This window comes from Ixodes scapularis, unplaced genomic scaffold (genome assembly GCF_016920785.2).
Source record: "Ixodes scapularis isolate PalLabHiFi unplaced genomic scaffold, ASM1692078v2 PGA_scaffold0__279_contigs__length_252992795, whole genome shotgun sequence".
NCBI lineage: Eukaryota > Metazoa > Arthropoda > Arachnida > Ixodida > Ixodidae > Ixodes > Ixodes scapularis.
Genome location: NW_024609835.1, coordinates 111,644,851 through 111,664,390, shown reverse-complemented (window position 1 = coordinate 111,664,390; position 19,540 = coordinate 111,644,851). Strand labels below are relative to the sequence as shown.

Below are 19,540 nucleotides of genomic sequence, written 5' to 3'. Positions count from 1 at the left end.
TGCTAACATTTACATTCCGACAATTAAAATTGAACGGCACGACAAAACGCATCACTAGCTTAACATAAAAAAGGTTGTTTAGGTATGCTAAACAGTCGTTTACTGACATCGTATTGGAAAAGTTAAACTTGATAGCTAGCACCTATTAAAAATCGATTGTGAAAGCGAAAGCAAGTTTTTTTAACATTAACATTGTTCACAATAAACCTTAAAAAAATTTAGGAGGTAATTGATCCGAAGACAGCTAAACCTGTTCAGTAATGACCACTTAGCACCGGCAGACGAACAAAGTGCCAACAGCCTTAACCATTATTTCAGCACCGTTTTCACGTCGGATGACCACGACAACAGGCCTCATCTTCAAGATTTGACCAGCCACCCATGAACGCCATTGAAATAACCTATTCAAGAGTTATAAACTCAATAGAAAAGATCCAGCTATCATCGAGTTCGGGTGACGACAAAAGTAATTCCAAACTACTAAAAAACACCAAATCAAATTGGCTTGTTTTCTATCGTCTTTCAGCAATCCTTAACTTCTGGCGAGCTTCCAACAGACTGGAAAGTTTGCAAAGTTGTTCCCATCTGTAAATCAGGCGATCGAACTTCATCACCGAGCCATCATCCGATTTCTCTAACCAGTGTTTGTGCGTAGACGTCTCCAGCGTATCATTTATTCAAACGTCATGAAGCATTTCGAAAATAACCACCTCCTTTTTACAAATCAGCATGTGCTCCTTCAATCATTTTCCCGCGAAACTCAACTGGTGCAGTTTGTCCATGAAGTACACAGTAACATCGATGATAACATACAGGCTGACGCCATATTTATTGACTCTTCTAAGGAATTTTATAGGGTATCAAATACTTTAATAATACTTAAACTAAATCAACTTCATATTCATCCATCAGTGGTATCATGGGTCAGGCAATCTAACCAATCGAACTCAGAACACTGTAGTTAACGATTCCTAATCTTCATATTGTCCTGTAACATCCGGAGTCCTTCAGGGCAGTGTTCTTGGGCCCTTATGACGCATTCACACTGGAAGCGGATCCGCGTTCGCGAAGCGGTTGCGGATGGGGTTTGCGAGCGACCCCGTTCAGGCAGACCGAGAGGCGGTTGGCGGTTTCTCGGCGATCACGCGTAATCTTTCGAGACTTGCGTTTGGCAACCCTGTTTTAAAATCCAAAATCCACTTTAATCCACAATCCTAAGTCAAAATTTTGCTATTTTGGCACTCTGATGTTTTTTTGGGGGGATGTTCGCACGCATCACGAGTTAGGCAGCGAAAAAAGAGGCATGGACCCGCCAAACTCGCCTGTGATTCCCTCGACTTCGCCCACAAGCAAAGCCCAGCCAGGCGCGCCTTGTTGACTCAGAACAGGATGCCCCCGACCTTTTCTTTACTTTTTTTTTCTTTTTTGAGGTGGATTTTTTCCGCATGAACAGCTGACCTTGTTTTCCGGATAGAGGGTCAGTTTTCCTCCTCGTTCGCTCTTATTATTTTCAAAGTTGCGAGCAGTACCCGGTCGTGGCTTCGTTGGTAGCGGACTCTCCTCTCGTCACTCGCACGTCGATCGAGTGTGCTATTTGTTTGACATCAAGCTCAAATAAAGGTCGTATGGGTTACCTCTTCATCGTCTGGAACGTACACTTTATTCCTTGAGTATGTTTCCTTTATGTTTTTTTTTTTTTTTTGTTAGTAGTAAAAACAGGTCGAGCTAGCGCAGGTACCCTGCCCGCTCCGCGGTAGTGCGTTGGCTACGCAAACAGGCTCACGACGTCTCTATCGCCCTTCGTTTTGGTCATGCGCGGTGTCGAGAGCTTTCAATAGTTCACGTGACTATCGTGGGTAGAAAAGCTGACGTTTCGGTCGATCAGGGGCGGGTTCCGACGTTCTACGGACAGAGACTAACAAGGCAGCGAGCTTCGGGCTGTGGCACCTGGAATAACACACTCTTGCCCAAACCGAATCACCGGTGCGAAGCCCGTTAAAATTACGAGTCGATTCTTTTCGCGGCGGATTTAAGTGGCGGACGTGAACATCACCTTTCTCCGTTGATTTGTCAGCTGTAACGCTAGGACTACAGCGCCTTGGTCGCCTCACCAGCGACAGGTGCCATCTCGTTTCAAAAATCATTGACGTCACGTCAGCATCGCTTTGTGATTGGTTGCCGCTTTGCGGTTCGTGAAATCGGTCCCGAAGCGGTTGGCAAAAACGCGCTCCAACCGCTCGATTCCAGCCAGCCGCTTTCCGGTTGAGAACGCGCGGATCCGCTTTGCGTTCGCGAATCCGCTTCCATTGTGAACGCGCCATTACTGTTCCTAATATTTGTAAATTACCTTTCTGATCACATAACATCCGGTACACGACTGTTCGCAGATGACTGCATAATTTACAGTTGTGTGTCTCACCTGGACAATCAAAAATCTCTACAAGCTGACCTTAACGTTATTGCCGACTGGTGTAAGACGTGGAAAATGACAATTAATTATTCTAAAACGCAACTCGTTTCCCTAACTTGTGCTCATAGTGCTATAATTTTTACTTATACAATCGGCAACCAGCCTATTACCAAGGGTCGGTCGTACAAATATCTCGGTGTTCACTTTTCTAGCGATCTCGCATGGAACACATCCTGTTTGTCGCTAACCGCTCTTTGGGCTAACTTCGACGCCATCTAAAATTAGCACGTCGTCAGTAAAAAAATCTAGCTAACACTACATGTGTGAGGTCCCAACTCGAATACGCGTCATCCATTTGGTCTCCTTGGCAACATTTATTGGTAACAAACACAGAGGCAGTTAAAAATCGCGCAATCGGATTTATATTTTTAGGCTACTCACGAGACACCAGTATCACTTCACTAAGAATAAACTCTAACGTCGATCCACTTTCATCCCGAAGAACATTATCACGCCTGTCCTCTCTTCAAAAGATCTATTATCGTAACAATGACATCAGAACGTCACTGCAATTTTCACCCAATCGCTTATTTCCTGGCATCAATAACGTGTGTAAGGTACGCCCGATCTTCGCTCCATCTCTCGCGTTTCTTAACTCTACTTTGCCGTTAACAGTAGCGGAATGGAATAACCTGCCGAACAGTATTGTGACCCAGATAGACCGTACCACATTCATACCGCAACTAAGTAACCATTTGCAACTGCACTAATAGTTTTTTTTTAGCTTAGTATCTATATTCCTGTTTAAGTGCTGATTTCTGTTGCGCACCAGAGAAAAACAACGGCAAGGCACCCGCTGGCGTCAGCCCCCCAAGCCCCCGAACCCTCCGAGCCCTGAGAAGCTCGGGTCGCCTCAATTGCGAGGAGAAACGCTAGCGTCAGCGCTCCAAGTTTAGTTTCGCTCTGAGAAGTAAAAACAAGCAAAGCGCAAGAATGACGTAGAGATGATTCTGACGTAGTGGTTCAATGCTGGCTACTCCAACTCCGTGGCATTGACTGCGCTGTTGATTGCGCCTTACGTCGCGCGCTAGAGTTAGCAGATTTCGGCAACTTGGCTCATTTGAAAGTTTGCTGGCCAGTTTATTAATGCGAAAGCATTAACTGTCCCATGGAACGAGCTGACGTCAACAGTTTAAAGCGCGAAAACGGACCCTAGTTCCCCCAATCCCAAAGGAGCGAAGTAAAGCTGATGGATTTCGCCTTCACTTCCATTGGCTGGCACGCGTCGACGGGGCTCCCATTGGCCGCTGCGCTCGCCAGTTTCCACGACCGCTCACCCCATGGCGCAGCGTGTCCATCAGCGCGCCGTTAACACGGAGCGTCCAAGGTCAGCGTGCCCAGGGGAGCACGCCCGCTGACCGGTGACGAAAAGTACGCAGCAGACGAAAATGGAGTGGACGAGCGGCTTGCATGCTTTCGCATTCACAGCTCATAAGAAGTGCTTCGATGTACCTCGAGCTTTTATATATATAAACGGAATTAGATGGTAATATTTGACACGTGGTCTTCCTATATGACACTGAAGAGGGCTGCATAGTTTTCTAAATATAAAAAAAATAAAGCGGAGTTGCCCTTTAAGCATTGGGCATTGATAGCGTGTGCACAACTCGCAGCTTGCTACAACCTGTTACAACATAAAGCCGCAGTCTCCCTGCTCTTACATCGTACGAAAGACAGGGTGTTTCTCTGCAGACAGGATGACAGATTTATCTGGATACACGCCTCACGAATGTTTTAAGCGCGTTTGCATTGTGCATATAAGTATATGCTTCCAACATGCCTGCAGACAGTTTTTGCACGAACAAAGAGAGAGGACCGCCTTAGAAAAATTTTCTGCGATGTATCAGCAGGCGCTGTACCTCCAGCACGCGCTCTGCCTTCCTGCGCGTTTAACTTCGTGTCCGCAGGAGTGTGATCGAAGGTAAAATAAAGCTTGCGTTGGAGGAGGGACATCAACTGCTGATCCTATGGTGTAGCAGATTATAATGAGTATATAAGAGAGCCTGAAAGGTAAATTTTGCAGCGAGTATATTGCACTCCAAACATTTTGCGAATTTTCGTTAAGAGCGATTGCTTGTAAATCCATATCCTGACCTTGGTAACGTGCGTATGATTTTCTTAGTTGAATATCATCGATAATGAGCTTCCATGCAAGCCACCTGTTCGATAAACCACCTGAACGGCACGCATTTAAAACTGCAAATGTCCTCTCTGGTTTCAATTAGGTTTTCTTCCCATCTGATAATCTCATATTACAAGCTGCTCTGTTCTGAGTTCCTGTGCTAATGAACTCCAGTGGCCTCCATGCTAACTTAACGGTTATAACTTATGAGCATGTCTATATCGGTTTTCTAGTTATGCACGGGTTACCAACACTCGTAAAGCACTTTAGAAAGTTTAAGAACAGGTAGGATCCACGCTTTGGGCCCCCCAAAGAACTTGGGCGTTATATTGTACAACTGCGCTTGCGCAGTGGCACAACCCAAGTTTTTCTTTTGGAATCAAAATGTGGGGTCTCCTATCCTAAATCCTTCCATTATCATCGTGGTGTTATTAAACCACCTATCTATGCAATTCTGGCAGATGGTTTTGATTCCGCGTAGAAGACCCAGCAAGACTCGTTGCCGACCCAAAGAGGTGAACGACCGGAGGAACCTCTGGAGTGTGCGGTACGGGCTTCGTTCGCTCTCCAGGAAACGGAGGAATCTCCTCTGTGTATTCCTTTGATCTTTTCTGGCGCTGCGGTGCGCGACCGGCCGGCAATGCATTTAATGAGAAACGCTTCAATGCACGCGCACCCAAACGAGCCGCCGGAGTTCCGATTGGCCTCTCGAGGAGGCTGCTTTGAGGATCTCAGTCGGTCTCTCGAGCGCCTAGTTTCGTAACTTATTAAGCCGTAGAATCATTTTTAACGGAACCCAGTATTCCGAAAATATGTGCGCGCGTTTGTAGAAATTGATCTCACGTGACATGACACCACGTCACACCGAGGGTTGACACCGGAACGTCAGGTCGCGTGACCGCGTCGCGTGACGTCAGGTCGCGCGTCGTGGTATATAACGGGACGTCAATTTCCGAGCTAAATTGAGCCGGGACTCTCGACTGCCTAATTTCGTAGTTTAGCCATTTATTAATCGGAATATCCGGCAGCGTTCAAGGAGCGGTACCGCAGGAGTGTGATAAAAGCAACTGATAATTTGGTAGGAAATACACAGTGTATATACCTATAGACACAAATATACAAACATTGATAAACTCGACTATCAGGAAAAGACAATTCTTAACGTTGCTTAATAGGTCATGGCCAAGGATTAATTCACCCATCACCGTTTTCTCTATGAGACGATCACAATAATGCAACTACAGTAATGCCTCCTTAATATTCTCGAGTGCTCGATCGAGCTGGCATCGCGCGCGGCTCCCACACGACGACTCGGGGTTCGAAGCTCACCAGTCGAGATCTTCATTTTATCTTTCGCGACTGATCTAGAACGTGTACGATATTGACACGTATCTCTTGTTCCTGTGCAGAATATCCTAGACTACGTAGTCTATATAAAACAGGAATGGGCAGTATTTCTAATACAAGTATTTAATATACGTATTTCAAATACTTTGTGTATTTTGAATTTGTATTTAATTACAAATTGGGTAATGTATTTGACGTCTGTATTTAAATACTAAAACATGGGTATTTCAAATACAATTGTAATTAAATACAATTTTGTGGGCAAAAATACACCCCTCAAATTTATTGTCACTGTCCAGAGCAGGAGGAAAACAACGTTCTGCACCGAATGCAGTGTCTCTCAATCAACCACAAGTGTTTAGTGACTGTGATTACGGTGCTAGTCCAGGGCAAGAATAGTGAAGAAATCGACGTTCACAGGCAGACTGACTAGATAAGTGCCTCTGACAACTTGTGATGCTTTCCAGCCTGATTTCTATCCATATTTTTGGTTTTGACTGGAACATTATAAATGCGCGGGTCGTCCAGATTTTCGTAACTGATGCGAGCTGCAACAATAAAAAAATTCTCTAGCTAGTGCTGTGTGTCTTGGTCGTCTCGGTTCTTTGTTGGTCTATACCAAAATGTAATCGACAAAAAAAAGCTGCTTGAGGCTCTGTACTTTTTCACCTATTACGTCCAAGCTGATTATATTGTTTGTGATTATATTTCTATTACCTTACTAAGCATCGCAAACTAACTCCCAAGTGTGCGATGCAAAATTAAAATGAGATGCCCAGAAACCCATTGCAGGTGCCCTGAAGTCGCTGACATAAATTTTGAGGAATGTATTTGGAAAAGTATTTGGAGGAGACCAAATACATTTGGTTGTATTTGTATCTTGTACTTAAATGTTTTTTTGGAAATGTAATTAGATTCGTAATTAAATACATTTTTGACGAAGTATTTTGTATTTGTATTTCGATACATATTTGCATGTATTTTGCCCATCCCTGATATAAAATAAGCTGAGAGTAACAACATCAAGGCAGTTACACTTTCGTCGCCGTCGCGCTATGCACAGTTCCTTTTTGTTTAAGCTTGTAGGCACAAGTTTGCCCCATTAAACCTTCATTATCAGTTATACAATCATCTGTAATGTTTACTCGCGACACTGGAAAAACTACCGTGCCCCCTTAAAAATCGTTCATAGTGCGAAATAAATAAGAAAACAAAAACGCACGTATTTACCGAGTCAGTCCCCATAACCGTGTCTAGATCAGGGATGGGCAAAATACATGCAAATATGTATCGAAATACAAATACAAAATACTTCGTAAAAATGTATTTAATCACGAATCTAATTACATTTTCAAAAAAGCATTTAAGTACAAGATACAAATACAACCAAATGTATTTGGTCTCCTCCAAATGCTTTTCCAAATACATTCCTCAAAATTTATGTCAGCGACTTCAGGGCACCTGCAATGGGTTTCTGGGCATCTCATTTTAATTTTGCATCGCACACTTGGGAGTTAGTTTGCGATGCTTAGTAAGGTAATAGAAATATAATCACAAACAATATAATCAGCTTGGACGTAATAGGTGAAAAAAGTACAGAGCCTCAAGCAGCTTTTTTTTTTTTTTGTCGATTACATTTTGGTATAGACCAACAAAGAACCGAGACGACCAAGACACACAGCACTAGCTAGAGAATTTTTTTATTGTTGCAGCTCGCATCAGTTACGAAAATCTGGACGACCCGCGCATTTATAACGTTCCAGTCAAAACCAAAAATATGGATAGAAATCAGGCTGGAAAGCATCACAAGTTGTCACAGGCACTTATGTAGCCAGTCTGCCTGTGAACGTCGATTTCGTCACTATTCTTGCCCTGGACTAGCACCATAATCACAAAGTCACTAAACACTTGTGCTTGATTGAGAGACACTGCATTAGGTGCAGAACGTTGTTTTCTTCCTGCTCTGAACAGTGACAATACATTTGAGGGATGAATTTTTGCCTACAATATTGTATTTAATTACAATTGTATTTGAAATACCCATGTTTCAGTATTTAAATACAGACGTCAAATACATTACCCAATTTGTAATTAAATACAAATTCAAAATACACAAAGTATTTGAAATACGTATTTTAAATACTTGTATTTGAAATACTGCCTATCCCTGATCTAGATCGTAACGATTTCGTTATGAGCGGGGTTCATATTAAAAAGGAAGCTACGGAGCTTCTTGAAAAAAATTAGTTAGAAGTGAATTATTCTGTATCTGTACCCCGTGAACCCGAATACCCAAACCATTTGCTGCGCAAGTACTGTTGAACGCGAGAAAACGGCGAAAGACTGTCGCTGTACGTGACGTCATCGATGGATCTTTTGGCTGCCCAAGGCTAGGGAGGCGGGGCTTCAGCCCTATTTTGAAATTGCTCCCTCCGGCGCATCGCATTGAAATATAATTGTGATATCTGTTATCCTAAAGGCCAAATGAACGCAATTCAAGCGTTTTGTCTCAAATGCAGAAGTGCCCCATCTTCCCTTTAACGAGACATGACTGTATTCGACGGTCAGACTTAGAGTTACTAAATAAAGCCACGCTTTCAGAGGATCGGAACTCCCAAACTGCGCATCTGAAGCGCGTCAGGCGCCGCCATCTTGGGCCCAAGCGCAGATGGAGGAGTGACTCTAGCCCAGCCAAGCCGAGCTGTAGCCGTCGCCTGCCTGCGTCGCCTGCGAATCAAGGTCGTGTTGTTCGTATCTCGAGGTAACACGGAAAGTACGCGTGCTGAGCGACGAACTTCAGCGTGCGCGCGCAGTAAACAGTAAACATCACCAGGCAGAGGACCGCCGGACCCAAGATGGTGGCGTTGAGAAAACGTGATGATAATGATAGCGACTCACGTGACTGCCGCTGTCCAATGACGCCGCAGCGAACCAGAATATTGTTGGATAGAGTGACTGTTTTGTCGCAAAATGCCAAAGAAAGGAATTCGCTACTCTGAAAGCGTAGCTTATTTAGTGGCTCTAGTCGGACTGTGATGTGGTATGAGCGATCAGGGCATTTCGGCGCAGAACCGGCAGCAACAGTTAGTGCTTTTGTCAGACCAAACTGAATCAGTTTTTTTCTTTCTTTTTTTTGTTTCAGAAAGGAAATCTTACGCAACCTAAAAGCATCATGGAACGTGAAATACGTTTTAGCACCATCCTCTGCGTTGTCCATGGACCGCTTACTTGTGAACGCAATGGGCTGCGCTGATGGCCCAGTACTCGTTCAGGAGGGCTGCGCCACACTTGTGCAGAAATGTGTTCCTCTTGAACTGCCGTAAAGATATCTGGAACATGGAAGTAAATTGTTCAATTGACAGCATCAGCCACATCAAACAGAAGCTACTTGCTTATAAATTTTTAATCAAGTGAATTTCTCTGTTATTTGTCTATCTGGCACAATTTGTGTGAAAATGGGCAGATGGGACACAATGAGGAACACAAAGCGACAACAAAGGTGAACCACGACGGCTCCAGTAAGGTCAGTCATAAATACTTTGTAAAAAAAAATAGAACGAGAGGCCTTGAATCATTCCAGGTATCGTCTTTTATGGTTATCGAGAGAGAAATATAAAGAAAGGAGTGCTAGCAATGTAGCAAGTTACAAATGAGCAATTTCAGGCTCGAATTCCTCAACAAATATTTCCATTCTAAATACATAAAAACAAGAAGTCACTTCATTTAATAGGAATTACACATTATAATCGTTATGCTTTGCCCTAAAAAAAAAAAGAACAAGCGTGGCAAAGACAACTAATGTAATTTATTTAATGACCGAGGTCCGCTCGGTTAACAGATTAGCGCGCAGTTTTAGGATATGACCAACCGAGATTACTTGCTCATTGAAAACGTAGAATTCCGCATATTCATTACCGCAGCAAGAAGCCAGAGCTTCGCCCAAAGAAAAGCGGCAAAGGTCATTAGCCATGTGTAGCTATGTTTTTTCTTTTTTCTTTTTTTCCACTCACCATCCAAGGCCATTGCGCAAACTTCGTCTGGTCTCCTCCCACTATTCTCGCTCTCGGAACAACCTTGGGTCGACCGCAGACTGGGGAAATTAACAGGGTTAATGTGGCGCGCATTGCGATGAAAGTAGTTGGAACAAAAGAAAAATCTATATTACCTTTCCGAATGTCTCTGTCGCCGGTGAGTGTGGCTGGCGTTGCAGGAGTCGTCGTCCCGGCTGTCGTCGGCGACGGTCTGCGCGAAGGAGAGGTCTTCGTCGTTTGAGTAGGCTTGGCTTTCGTGACTGTCGTGCTTTTTGGGGTCGTGTAACTTGGAAGTGTGCTCGGTTTCTCAGTCGTTCGGGCAGTCGTCGTCGTCGGCAGTGTTGTTGAACGCCCTGTCGTGACTTTGCTAGAGCTAGTTGGTACACTGGTCTGGGATGATGCACTTGCGGGTCTACCCGATGTCGTTGATACTGTGCTAGTAACGTATTGTTGCGTTGTAGTCGGCTGCGTGGTGGCCCCTTTCGTTGTCAGTGGGGTGGTCACCTTTGTCGACACTTGCATGCGCGTTGGCGTGTTCACGTCTACCGTGTTCAAGAACTCCGACGGCGCCACTTGACCCGTGGTTGGTTTATGGGTCGTAGAAGTGTAAATTGGTGCGTGTGAAGCAACCGTGGTTTTCTCTGTAGTCTTGTGTGGTGTGGTTTTCGTGGGTGGCAACGATGTCTCGGATGTTTTGGGCGGCGAAATATGAGAGGTAGATAGTTCAGACATGTCAACCCAGGAAATTGACGTCATCATTTCGGTGACTGTCAACCAATCAGACATGGGCGAGGTGTGCGGGGGTTTAGTGGATGGCATCTTCTGCGTTGATGGAACCTGGACGATGGTCGTCTGCTGACCGCTTGCATCCGCCTCGTCCACAACTACCCACGACTGTTCGCTCGGCACAGACGTTGGAATTGGCATGGTCGTCTCGTGTTCGTTGACTATCCAAGTATGACTTTGAACGGAAGAGGTCGCAGGCATCGGTGTTGTTTGTGTACTGTGCGGTTCCTGACCCGGAGTTGGCGTTAACGTTGATGAGGGGTGAGGTTTAGCGGACTCGGAACTTGGGATCATGGAGATTGGCTGCGTCGTCGTTTCAACGTCAATCTTTGGAGGTCCTTTCGTTGTAGGCTGCGTTTTCTCTGTCGCCACTAATGTTGATCCGGTAGTCCTCGGTGGCTCTTCTGGGTGAAGGAACGTACTTGCTACTATGGGTATTCGCGTTGTGCTGGGTTTACTCGCCTTTGTTGAGGAAGTCGTTCCATGTTCCACGGGTCCTGGAGAAGTAACCAGCGGCGTTTTTGAGTCCGTCACAAGGGTGGTCTCGTGTGGCCTCCACGTAATGAGTCCCGGAGTGAAAGTAGACAGTCCACCGAAAGATGGTGTGCTCTGCGACGTTTCCTGGGGTGACACTGTCGGCTTAGTGAGGTGAACCGCCTGCGGCGTAGTTTTGCGCATTGGCACTGTGGGTTTGGCTGTGGATAACGAAGGCTTCTTGGTTTTCTTATTATAGTCTTCATCACTGTCATCTGCTATGGAGTCGATGCTGTTGGTAGGGTCGGACGGCATTTCGTGTTGGTGCACAACGACTCCTGGCGGCAGCTTGCAGCAGCTTCCGGTGTAGAACGAGTCTGTGCAGTAGGTGAGGTGTGTGCCTCCCGCACTGAAGCAGTCCCAAGCGAACATACAGGTGCCCTCCTGGCCCGACGCCTTGTTCATGCATGGCTTGGGCTGGATAGTGCGGACAGCACCTGTAGCAAAAGGTAACGAAAATGAGTAATTAGAATTGTTTTCTATACTCGTTTTTACCTTCAGAAAAAGGAAAGTTTTGCGCATTGTTTATACACCGCGCGAAGTAGTTCTTACAGGTGGTTCCCGGACGAGGAAGCAATGCTTTTTTGCATTTGAAACACGTACGCCTTGATAAGATAACAATATACCGAATCTAAAACACACCTACGTTTGTCTTAATTCTCTATTGAAAGGTGAAATCAGTAATGCACCGCGAAAGGCCGGAATTTTTTTACTACTCTTCTTAAGGTGAAAACGAGTATAGAAGATCACTTCGGTGGCTATTCTGTGACGCACTCGGTCAAAGAAAGTTGTGCGTACTCTGTAGATACCAGCGAACACCGTTGTTCTACTTCTTAATAATTATTTATTTATTGTATCTTCGTTCTACAAAACAAAGCACAATTATGTGGATTTTTTTTATTTTTTTTTTTGACCAGCGATACGTATAGTTAGAGCGGGGACATAGATCAAAATCTACATTAAGCGGCACCTTGGGCTTCTTAATAAAGTTTCTGGATATGTTTCTCTTACTCTGCAGTGCAGATAAATTATATGCTCCTTCGATATTCGAAACATCCAAGTTCATAATTAGAAATGATTTATTAAAACACCCGTTGCATTTGGATATAAACACACGAATACTTGGAACACACGAACCACAAAAAAACTGCCTGATTTTTTTTTTATATACAGAAGGTATCTTTCTTGTTTGTTTAACACTGCACCCCCTTCCAAGTACGAAAATGAACGCAGTGTGCAGCACACTCACCTACTGAAATCGGTTTCTGCTTTGGTCAAAAAATACAACAACGACTAGCTATCCCAACGCTGAAGATAAATCCGCCCTTGGTCAGTACTCGGAAGTTAGAAAAGTGGCTGCAGTGGGCCTCTCCTTGGGACCACAGCAGACTGGGCACTCTACAGACATTAATGTAAAATGTCCCAGACTCTTTTTCATCTTTCTTACTTTGATTTAAAAAAAAAAACTTCTCGGATAAACCGGAAATCGCTAAAGTTTTACCGACAAGTGTTTACCGAAAGTCGCCGCGGACGGCGCCCAGGAGAATGTGGCGCGGCCTTCGCCGCCGTGTGATATGGCGCAGCGGAAACCAAAACGACCTCAAAGCGACGGCTAACAATCTCGTCTAAAGAGAGATGACAGAACTCGAAATAATCTGTTGGATGTGGCTGGTGTATGTCGTTGAAGACAACGGGCCACTTCCTGACCCCAGGGGAGAAGAGTGCTCCCGCATTCTTCAAACAAATGGTAAACAAAAAACAAACAAACAAAAAAACGAGGGAAAAGGTTTTGGAGAGAGCGTCTGCCCCCTTGCCCCCCCCCTTTCCCCTTTTAGCACCTAAACTGACAGGTGGCCGCGAGGGGGAGGGGGGGGGGGGGGGTGTATGTCCAATTTTTAGCGCGCACAGGACAACATCGTAAAATTCGTTCCGAAGCCTCGCACTGCACCGTAATCTTGTGACAGGATTTATAGAGTGAAGTTTATTACGAGGCTTGGAGCCCCATTGCCCCGGATATCTGAGAAATCAAACCCGATATTTCTGAGTTATTACTTATCTTGTTCTGTAACCTATATTGAACTTCGTTGTCTGATTTGTTCTTCGGGTATGTCGTGACATCCAGTAATGTGGACAAGATGTACTCCCCTGCTTAGCACGAGGGTGAGTCGCTCATCGGTATTCCATGCCATACCTTGTGAACAGGAAAGCAACTAAGCGAGTGTTTTAATATATTGTTCAGATAACTCTGATTAAGACACCTGATACTCCCCCGGCTCCCTTTAGCACGCGCCGTACGTCGTAATCGGAGTTATCAAAATGATCGACTAAACTCTGATTATTCTGTCATTCCCTCTCCGACAGGTAGGCACATCCACTATCTAGTGCGATACTTAAGATTATTAGCTGTGTCACTGGAATGTGGTGCATCTCGGGAAAAGAGTTCTTGAGCTGTCTTCATATCGATTACGATCAAGCATTAGTACCCAACTTTGTGCCACCGTCCTTCCACTATAAACACCTGTTTCAATTTTTGAGGTTGGACTAGCACAAAAGGGGCCTTGTTTGGCCTGAAACATTCAAGCTTTGTGCCGATTTCCTACGCAAATCTCTACATTCGGGATTTTTGTTACATACAGTCTCCACCACTATAAAGGCCCATTTGACGAGGCAGGTTTAGACGGCTGTTCTGGATTCGCTTTGACCAGGCCCACCTTCCGTGGTGTGAGGTAATAAATGAAGCTTCGTTTTATTCTCTCTCATACGATAAAGTGCCTCTGACCAGAGCGTGCTTAGCAACAGTTGCATAAACTGCCTCGGCGAGTGAATCTTTGAGATTGCGAGAGGCTGTGCACAGTCCTCTTGCAGTCCGGACACCGGTCAGCCATTGGCGAACACAGACCCATAAGCGTCCCACCGCGTAACCACTTGGCTGGGTCATGGAGGGGGGGAGGGGAGGGGGGGGGGGGGGGGGGGGGGGCAACCAGCATCCCCCGCGAGCGGCCGCAGCACCGCAAACACATTGACCTTCACCCTCGCAACCCCTCCGCAGGTGCCCGCCGAGCGCGTACTGAGGCGCACACCCCCTCTCCTCGCCTGCAGCGTGACCTTGCTAGTCGAAATATCGGTTAGAAGGAAACGGGTTGGGGAGGGTGCGAGAGAAAGAGGCTAGCAAAAGGCAGAAGAAGGCAGAGGAGGTCTTCCAATGGCGGAACCGGAAAACACGGAAGACGGGTCCGCTGGCGGCGGCTGCCGAGGGCGCAGGAGGAAGAAGGTGCCCAAGCGAGGGAACCAAGAGTTCCAAAAGATGCGTCCACAAAAAAAAAAAGAAAAAAAAAAGCGGTGGATGCCATGAGTCTGTGCGCCAGCTCTGCGAGGGCCGGCTTCCTTCACCTCGGCGCATTTCTTCTCGCCGGTAGGCAGAGAGAGACTTCGGGACATCCGGTCGTTCACCCTCGTCTTGTTTTAGAGACGCCAAGGTCGGTTTTCTAGGGTGCTAGGCTACGTTGCGTTGCTTTTTTTTTTTTTTTTTTCTTCTTCTTTATACCGCCTCTCAGACGTTCTTGCGTTGTCCAGCCAAACGGCTCGGGGCTCATGAGTCGCCACGGCCAGTCCTTGCAGCCAGATATAAAGGAAAAACAGCCAGGAGGATTAATAACCGTGGCAATGGGCGGTGACCGGGATAAGCCCGGACTTGCGAAATTGGGCTACATGACTGCAAGCAAAGAAAATGAAAAACAGCCCGCCGGCTGGCCTCGCTGACGTTCCTGACTCGTTTTGCAGTGGACGAGTTTTTGTTTGTCACTTGAGCCGGAGTATTTTGGGTTCGAGAATTGCTGAAGCGTCTGATGGCCGTCTGCAACCGTCTGCAGCATTTTTTATGTGTGTATTTTCTATTTTTGCTTTTGTCGTCTTGCTTTTGTTCAGGTACTGAAAAATGAAAATGCCACGTGATCGAAATAACATATTTGTTATATGTGTTATTTGTTACAGTGACCTGCTAGCTGACTTCATATTATAATGTCCCCCCTCCCCCCTTGTAGGATTGGGCTCTGGTATGTTTTGTTACATAAAACGTTGAAACCGGTCCTGCCTCCGTTTACAGTCCCTATATTGTGTACCGCTCACCACTCTCAAATTCGTCGCGTTTAATTAACTCGAACAGCTCGCCAAAAGAGGGTTTGGTATTACATCAGCCTTACTCGACCAATTTTGAGAACTTTCTTTGCACTTGAATAAAGGAGCTCAAGAGGTCGCCAGGACTGGGCCTTTCACCGGAGGTCAATGCTCCTCGAGAGCGTTTGCAGTAGGTGTCCTCTTTATCTTTGCTTGCGCGAAAGTTGTGCCGCACTAACGCCGCCTTTGAGTTCCACCACATGCTTTTATCCTAAGCTTGCATCCAGAAATTTTGCAGTAGGCATTAGTTATAAACAGCTACTAAAATTTAGTATTACGAGCAAGAGTTGCACTGAATCAATTTCTAAAAGAGAAATGCCATGCCATCCTATTATTGAGGGAACTAACTGCTCCTGACGTGAGTTGAATATTTTACGTATTACGCGTAAAAAGGTGTGATCGTTTTTTTTTTTTTAATTATCTGTGATTGATATATTTTAGTTTTTTTTTTTCATATAACGAGTTCGGTACTGCGATTTGCACTGCGAGGAACTTGTCAAACATCCGTTGAAAGCATTTTCCTCCTGATGCTCCGACAGAATTCTGGAAAGACACCGCTCATTTCATTAATTAATGTGACTAGGGGAGCAAAGCGCACATGAAGGCTCCCTAGGGGATGCAAAAAAGACGATAAAGGTTTGCAGCGAACGGTTCTGCGCATGCGCGTGATCTGTTCATTTGAACAGATAATGACTGCACAATTCTTATGTCGAGTCAGAAATGTGTTATACAATAAACAATTGATGCATGTTGGTGATTCTGCTACAGCAAGTGCTACATATTATTTTGGATGCCATGATTGTAGACAGATTACAGGAGTAACAACGTGTTAAGGACGAATTAACAGGGTTTTATGTTTATAGTTACAGAAATACGAGGATGTTAGCAAAAGCGTCGAGCTGTTATTCGTCGATGCAGCAGTAATATTCACAAATGCTTCAGGATTGGACCGGTCTTGAAGCATCGATGAATAATGCAGCGTTTCTTTATAATCTACATTTTCCGCCTGAGTTCCTGCGTGGATTTCAAAATTCGGTATTTGCATGAATGAGTCGGCAAGTAGGTTAGGTTAAGAACCTCGTTGCTTCTGTGGTAAGATAGCAGAGGCAAACGTTAGACCCCGAAAAAATACAACACTTTCTGGGTAACATGAACTTTCTTTTGTCCACAATGGAATGTATATATAATTACTTAAAATTTCACCGATATGTACCTTTGCTTGTTTACACTGAATAAACATTGGTGTAATTGGTCAAAACAATGAGAAGAAAGCGATGGGCATTTCGTGTACGGAAATTTATAACACGCGCCATATACAAAAATTGTACGTCTTTCTTTTTGTTGGCGTGCAGTTTGATATCGAAAGAAAGTTGTCTGTTAATATAAGATTCAATTAGATTGTCCTGTTCCCTCAGATGCCTCTCGTTGCTGTTGTGACAGTGACCGTATCAGACGGACTTCGTCTTACGGAAGGAGAGGACATTGTGGAGAGATCAGGTGTGTGCTTTTCAGTGGATGGAACATAAATAAAAGAGTTAAAAATAAGTATTTCAGGCAGAGAACTGATTTTCTCCTGCGCCTAATATTCTGACGAGCCTTAACGTATAACACGCTTTTTGTCTTACCCTCTGGAGGCCTTTTCTTTCTTCCTTCTTGCTTCCTCGCCTTTTCTCTAGTGTTTGTTCTGCTAACGTGGAAAGAGTGGAGGCCTATGCAGGAGTAGCTTGTCCTGGTTTTGGCACTCCACCCTCTCCCTTGCAATAAAAAAGTACGTGAGGGGGAAGATTACTAGGGATGAAGGATATAGGCCTAATCCATCCAAGAAGTCAGCAAATCCCAAGTGTTCTGCAGACCACTCGACCTAAGATTGGAAGTGCCTCGTGGCAATAAACCACGTGGCCAATCAGCCGCTTTCTGCGTGGATCTAGTACATGGCATGCCAAAAATCGGCTCACGAAGGTTACGCTGGAGTTTATGAAGTGAATTCCAAGTTGTCTTACTGCAAGAACTGATAACCTCTCTTCTTTTTGGTACGGCTTCTCATTTTGTCCCACTTGTTTTTTTTTTTTTTTTTTTTTTTGTACCATGGGCCGCTGAAAACGCGACATTTTTTTACTACTTTACAATATAGTACGTATCAATGTTTCGCAAGACTTCAGAAAATTTTATCATATTGTTTATTTTTTTGGTTGTTCTAGAAAGCGTCTATAAAAAATCTTACAACTCTGTTGTTCAACAAAAAAAAATTTAATTTTATAGGGCATCTTTGTCTCATTTTTTTTTCACCTAACATACGAGATATCTCGAGAGAAACTTTGTCAATGAATGTATTAGGCTAATTGAGAAAATTGAGTTTGCCAACATAGCTGCATCGGTACTCTTCGTGCAGGGTATTTTTGTTTTCGGATAAAACCGCGAGGACCACTCGTCGGTAAAATTTGATCGTCAATTCAAACTAATCCACATCCCTTCCCCCCCCCCCCCCCCCCCCCCCCCCCCTAAAAAAAATGGTATCTTTTACACAAATTTTAGAAGTCCTGAGGAAAGTTCACTTCATTTTTTTTTTTTTTTATCTTTCAAATCTCGGGCGATTGCGAAAATGGTAATTTATTTCCACAGCATTTGTTTATGAGTGTTATGACAGAGGTAGTTTTTATTTCTGAGTCGCTACAAAAGCCCGATGAGTGTGATAATGCTGGCCACTCTTAGAATTCCTAATATAGATCGCACAATGTGTGTGTCTTAGACAGAAGGCATGGTAATTTTATGATACTGAAAGATAAATGATCGCGTAGAGCGCAGCTGTAAATTCACTGTTAGCCCCCCTCTTACGGCCCCGTCCCCGCGTTCACGGCACTTTTCTTGGAGAGAGTTGACGGAGAGTTTCGTAGAATCAAAGCCTAGTGAAGCAATCCCGGTTGCAATCTCACCGCCCCATCCAGCTAAAGAGACCTCACTAAATATTGTTAGCGCGATTTTCACCGTATGGACGATGCATCAACGGGGGCGTAAATGTAGAAAAGGTGTCCTTTCTTTCCCTCTAATTTCGAGGAACTGGAAATACAGATAAAGTAAACTTCCCATTTTGGAGAATATAAAATTGAGCGACAATGAGAATCAATGAACACCAAAATGAATGTAGTATCGCAGACAAGCCAGTGAGCATTAAGCATGACAAAAACCCCGAGCCTGCGGGTAAAAACGCCAATTACACTAAAAGGCCTCGGACCTTTTAGTGAGACATATTTTAGTGCCTGCGTCGTTTTTACTCCGAGTTTCAGGGCGTTCTTTAACCCTCTCGCTCTTTAATTTAACAAATAATAACCTAAAAAAAAACACATAAAACCACACATATACGTACGTACGTGTGTACGGTTGGGTGTAGCACGATTGCCCCGCGTGCAGAATTCCTGTCGCAAAAGCCCCGCGTCATCAGCCCCGCGTTTCGAAAACTCCGCGTTCAACTACCCCGTCCCGTATTCCCCGCGTGCCAAAAGCCCCGTCCTTACTGCTATCGTCACAAATTCCTCTTCGCGGTTCAAACAGCATTGTTCCATGTCTTCACCTAATCTGTTAAGAGTTTACAAAAGGTCTTTTCAGTGAAAGGAAAAAAAAAGGTAAACTGCATAAACCTGCATCACCAGCTATCCACTCCGCTGTCATAGAGGAAGCGAAGGTTTTATCGACCTAGATGGATGCAAATATTCTTAGAAGGAAACCGGTGTTTGGTGCTGTGATAAGTATTGCACCATGAGCTGAGGGTTAAGAGCTTTGACTGAACTCAATTCGTCGGAACTATACTCCCTTTCATACTTAATATACAACTGTGTCAAATCTACGGGCGCGAGCGTGTGGCTCTATCTATCGTTTTGTTTGCCCGACTACGCGTGCAAAATTATCATCGAGATCAAGCCCCATGCTCACTCCAGCAGCTTTGGCAGTGTTGTACACTAAAAGCTGGACTCCACGGGACGAATATGCTGCGAAAAAGCGACGAATTCGGCACGGCGGTCTTTGCTCTGCGCGTGGAATCAGCACAGTGTTTGCTACGTCGCGCGCAAACCAAGCGTGCCGTCG

The 19,540-nt window shown here is 44.8% G+C and overlaps 1 protein-coding gene across 1 annotated transcript in view; it reads right to left on the bottom strand.

Moving 5' to 3' along the window:
* The window catches only part of LOC8038292 (serine proteinase stubble), an 80,219-nt gene that overhangs the window by 22,475 nt on the left and 38,204 nt on the right, over window positions 1-19,540 (bottom strand). Inside the window, exons 2-4 of the mRNA XM_040500064.1 lie at window positions 10,105-11,727; window positions 9,950-10,029; window positions 9,168-9,268 (exon numbers count right to left, since the gene is read on the bottom strand). Coding sequence (XP_040355998.1) covers window positions 9,168-9,268; window positions 9,950-10,029; window positions 10,105-11,727 — 1,804 coding nt within the window. The remainder of the gene's footprint in view (window positions 1-9,167; window positions 9,269-9,949; window positions 10,030-10,104; window positions 11,728-19,540) is intronic.